This window comes from Orycteropus afer, unplaced genomic scaffold (genome assembly GCF_000298275.1).
Source record: "Orycteropus afer afer isolate SDZICR_OR568_19922 unplaced genomic scaffold, OryAfe1.0 scaffold00327, whole genome shotgun sequence".
NCBI lineage: Eukaryota > Metazoa > Chordata > Mammalia > Tubulidentata > Orycteropodidae > Orycteropus > Orycteropus afer.
Window position 1 is genome coordinate 1,932,929 of NW_006921914.1, and position 5,243 is coordinate 1,938,171.

General features: G+C 40.4%; 1 protein-coding gene across 1 annotated transcript in view; it reads left to right on the forward strand.

Annotated features, from left to right (window-relative positions):
• TNMD (tenomodulin) overlaps nucleotides 1-5,243 on the forward strand; it is a 20,630-nt gene that overhangs the window by 6,757 nt on the left and 8,630 nt on the right. The window contains exons 3-4 of the mRNA XM_007952171.2: nucleotides 3,136-3,276; nucleotides 3,484-3,585. Coding sequence (XP_007950362.1) covers nucleotides 3,136-3,276; nucleotides 3,484-3,585 — 243 coding nt within the window. The remainder of the gene's footprint in view (nucleotides 1-3,135; nucleotides 3,277-3,483; nucleotides 3,586-5,243) is intronic.

Here is a 5,243-nt window from a genome sequence, read left to right on the forward strand (position 1 = left end):
ATCTAGCAAGGTGTCCAAGTGAAGTACATTGCCAATAGTGCAGGAAAACTCATTCCACAGAAGTACACTGAAGTTCTAAATGTCACCAGTATGGTTCCATAGTCTTCTACTAGTGATTGAAAATGCAGCCTGTATTTTCTCTTTTGCCCAGGTAGGCAGCATTCCAACATCCCCTAGTCCCTAACCTCATTTTTCCATGCAATAATCCATCAGTGGTGCTACTGATGAAACAAACACCCTACCCCACCCCCCAGTTGCTAGTGGTGTCGACATTTGTCTCAGCAATGGATAGTATTTCTAACAAAACTCCCCCGTGTTGGGAGACCTGACAGGACTGGATCTGAAGTGGATGCTTCTCTCTTCAACTTAGGTCAGGCCAACTGAGAGTTCAATTTGTTGCCATAGGTAGAAGTTTCTCTTCTCAAGCTGCTGCAGAGCTGGAACTGAGGATATATTTATAGCTGGAAGCAAATAACAAAGTTAAAGGAATTTGCTACCTGTCACAAACCAGGCTGTGCTTCCTGAGTTAACTCTGCAATTGCTGAAGAACTCTGAATGCTGTTTTCTTCCCCTTCTAATATATGGTTTCTTAAAAGACCTTTCCAACCTACCAGCCATTCCTCGGAAGGAAGATTGGGGAATCTACTTCCATAGAGATACTGCCTCAGAAACCCAAGGAGGGGTGGCTATGAGTTGGAGATGACTCAACAGCACATAACAACAACAACAGCAGCAATGCTAAAAAATCTCTCTTTAGGAAAATGACAATTTGCCATTGGTGGGAAAAATGCATTCAACAAATACTTAAGTGCTAACTATGTCCAAAGCACTCTTGGGCAACAAAGACATAAGTGACATTGCCTCTTGTTTTTCTATTCAGCAGCTAACATTAGACTTTTCACGCATGAAGTAACACTTGTTTCTACAAACTCTTCCGACTTGCTTTTCTACCTGAGATGAGGAAAATTTGACCAGGTTAAACTAACATTCAGTCATCGACATCAGCAGACATTGAAAAACAACCCAACCCAGTACAAGCTCTAAGAGGCTGCCACTAGGAACTGTGTCATTGAAAGAAAGCAATGTTGGGATTTCTCCTCGTCCAGAGCAAAAAAGAGTGAAGGAAATCAAAGATACATGGGAACAATTAGTCTAAGGGACAATAGACCATGGGAACCTTAGCCTACACAACCCTGAGTCCAGAAGAACTAGATGGTGCCAGGCTACCACTGTCAACCACTCAGAAAGGGAACACATTAGGAGATCCTGAATAGACTGAGAGAAAAATGTGGAACAAAATTCAAAAACATAAAAGACCAGGATTTCTGGTCAGAGAGAAACTGGTGAAACTCCCAAGACTATGGCTCCAGGTTATCCTTTGGGCCTGGAATTGGACTCACTCCCTTGAGTTAGCTTTCAGCCAAACAGTAGACAGGCTGTGAGCTGAACAACTCCACCAGGGAGATGCACACCTTAGAACAGTCAGCCATGGCAGATAGGAAGGGCAGCATTTGCACAGGGAGAAATCTAGGCAGGCAGGAATGTATAGACAAGAAGGACATGGGGAAGGGGTAACCACAGGGAGGAGGTTGGAGGACAGCTGTTACATTGTGGCGATTATAATCAGTGCGTAAAACAAAATGGGTATAAACTGTTGAATATAAAATGAATTTGTTTTATAAAATTGCACCCAAATCACAATAAACTGGAGGGGAAAAAAAAAAACAACTCACTGCCATCAAGTCGATTCTGACTCATAGTGACCCCCATTGGGTTTGAAAGGGTGTAAATCTTTATGGAAGGAAATTGCTTCATCTTTCTTCAGAAATTAATAAAAGAAGGAAAGCAATGTTGGCTCTCTACACAACTTGCTTTTTCAGGCTTTCAGTTTTCCCAGTTTTTGGTGAAGGTAAAAACGAATCTTAAGAAATTTGATAGCCAGAGACCTCCTAACAATAAAGATAAGATAGACTTCCAAACTGGATCATCAGGTTTGTTCTTTGTTTGTGACAGGTAGCGAATTCCTTTAAGCATGTTATCTGCTTCTGCTGGGAGCTCTGGTAGCATAGTGCCTAAGGCACTTGACTGCCCACCAGCCACTCCTCGGAAGGAAGATGGGGCAATCTAATTCCGTAGTGATACTGCCAATATTAGGCAACAGGAGGGGTCACTATGAGTCGGGTCCGACTCAATGGCACATAACATACATCTGTCCTCAGTTTTAGGTGATGGGCTTGCTCCAAAACTGAGCCACTCTATGGGACTGATCTTCTTGGTCCTGAGAAAGAGAATTGTCTCCTTTAGAAGGCAGGAAAGAAGTCTGGGAATCACTCAAGAAAAGCCTGATAAGCAATCTTCTTGGGAGACTTCATATCACTTAGTACAAGGCACTTGACACAGTTGCTGAATTCTATATATACAGAAGAATCTCTAGAACTTGGAAAAAACTGAAAAAAGCTTGGCAAACAGAACTCAGAAATAAATTGGGTAGGCTTGGTTAGCCTGTAAAAGAGAATGATGGAGGAAAGCAATAAATTGAATTTAAAGGACACAAAGGAAGAAAACAGGGCCAGGGTAAGACTGTTACCTAATACTGGCCAAGGAGAACAGTCTTCAGATTTTAAAAAGGACAGACCCAAGTGTTAAAGCCCAGGATAAATAAGATGATGATACATTACCACTCTTAATGTGTTCAAGTCCCCTGGCTCTGGTGAATTTCATGAGGGTGTGGGGACTACTTCTTTAGGAAGTGGTAGCCTAAAGAAACTGCACAGGTTTTAGGATGATCCCTCTGCTTAACAGAAGGAGAAAATACTTTATAGGCTGGTTTGCAGAATATTATTTGCTATTTAGTCAAGGCTGCCAAGAAAACTGTTGGAATTCTTAGTAATTAGCTCAGCAACTTGGCTTGAATACAAAAGCCTGGCTCTGAAGGGATCCCCGTATCAGCTCCAGTGCCAAAAAGCACCTCACTTTAATCTTGAGGCTCTGAGAATTCCCAATGGCAAACCGCTGAGATGGCACCTCACTGTAAAAGATCTGGAAAGAGAAGGTGCCCCAGACATTACCCAATTTAAGTATCTTAAAAAGGGACACACTGAATGTCTTAGAGCTTATTTTCCTCTGTTCTCCCAGACCTATGACATGGAACACACTTTCTACAGCAACGGAGAGAAGAAGAAGATTTACATGGAAATTGATCCTGTGACCAGAACCGAAATATTCAGAAGCGGAAACGGCACTGATGAAACATTGGAAGTACATGACTTTAAAAATGTAAGTTGGATGTTTCCTCCTAAGGCTTCCCGTTTAAAATATTAAAGCATTTGAGTCAAGTTTAAAATAGCCTTTAGCCTCCATTTAATTTATAAGGCAAAGCTTTCCCATTGAATTCAAATTTTGCCAGCTGGGGGCCCTGACAGATCACGGAACTTATTAATTGTGGCTGTTTCAGGATGTTTTGTTGTTTTGTCTGTTTTTCAGGGATACACTGGCATTTACTTTGTAGGCCTTCAAAAATGCTTCATCAAAACTCAGATTAAAGTGATTCCTGAATTTTCTGAACCAGAGGAAGAAATAGATGAGGTATGTAAGAATAATAATAGTAGTAGCAAAAGTCATCATTTATTGGGTGTTAACTATGTGCCAGGCACTATTAAATGCTTTACATTGACACTTATTTGATTCTCACAACAACTCTACATAGTTACTACTATTATCTCCATTTTCAGATGAAGAAACTGGGACTCAGAATTCATAAATAACCTGTCCAAAGTCACACAGCTAGTGAATGGGGTCCTGAACTCAGGCCTTTCAAAAAACTTAAAGTTCATGCTTTTAGGAGCAACTGTACTTTTATACCTGTGTATCCATTCATATTATGTACATTTGCTTTCAGACTAAAGATTTCTAGTAAGAAGGGTGAGCCAGAGGGAAAAAAAAATCAATCCTGTCTAAAAAAGTCCTAAAAAAAATTCCCCGGGCCACTTTCGGTCCTTGCCACTGTAGTCACATTGCTATATACACCTATTTTAAAGATTTTAGTTCATTCATGTTACCATTTTATGCTGAACTGCTAATGAAAGAATCTACATTTTCTTTAATAATTTATCTGTCTTTTGAAAATGTGCACAGCAAAATATATACCAATTCAACAATTCCTGCATGTCCGATTCAGTGACATTGATTACATTCATATAGTGCAACCATTCTCACTCTCCTTTTCTGAATTATTCCTCTGCCATTAACATATACTCTCTGCCCCCTAAGTTTCTTCTCTAGCCTTTCAAGGTGCTGTTGTCATTTTGATTCCATGTGTTGTTGTTGTTAGATGCCTTTGAGGCAGCTAAGACTCATAGCAACGCCATGTACAACAGAAGGAAACACTGCCCGGTCCTGCACCACCTTCATAATCCTTGCTAAGCTTGAGCCCATCGTTGTAGCCATTGTGTCAATCCACCTCGTTCAGGGTCTTCCCCTTTTTTGATGACTCTCTACTTTACTAAGCATAATATCCTTCTCCAGTGAATGGCCCCATCTGACCACATGACCAAAGTAAGTGTCATGAAGTCTGGCCATTCTCACTTTTAAGGGACATTCCTGTTGCACTTCTTCCAGGACAGATTTGTTCATTCTTCTGGCAATGCATGATATTTTAAGTGTTCTTTGCCAATACGACGATTCATAGGCATCAACTCTTCTTCGGTATTCCTTATTCATTGTCCAGCTTTAACATACATATGAAAATACACATTGAATATACCCTGGCTTGGGTTAGGGGCACCTTAGTCTTCAAAGAGATGTCTTTGCTCTTCAGCACTTTAAAGGGGTCTTTTGTAGCACATTTGCCCAGTGAGATATATCATCTGATTTCCTGACTACTGCTTCCATAGGTGTTGACTTCCATATGTGGATCCAAGTAAAATGAAATCCCTGACAACTTCGATCTTTTCTCTATTTATTGTGGTGTTGTTTATTGGTCCAGTTGTGAGTATTTTTGTTTTATTTTGAGATTTAATCCATACTGAAGACTGTAGTCTTTGATCTTCATCAGTAAATGCTTTTAGTCATCTTCACTTTCAGCAAGCAAAGTTGTGTCCTCTGCATATCTCAGTTTGTTAGTAAATCTTCCTCCAATCTTGATGCCATGTTCTTCTTCATATAGGCCAGCTTCTCAGATTATTTGCTCAGCACTCAGATTGAATAAGTATGGTGAAATGATACAACCTTGATGCACACCATTG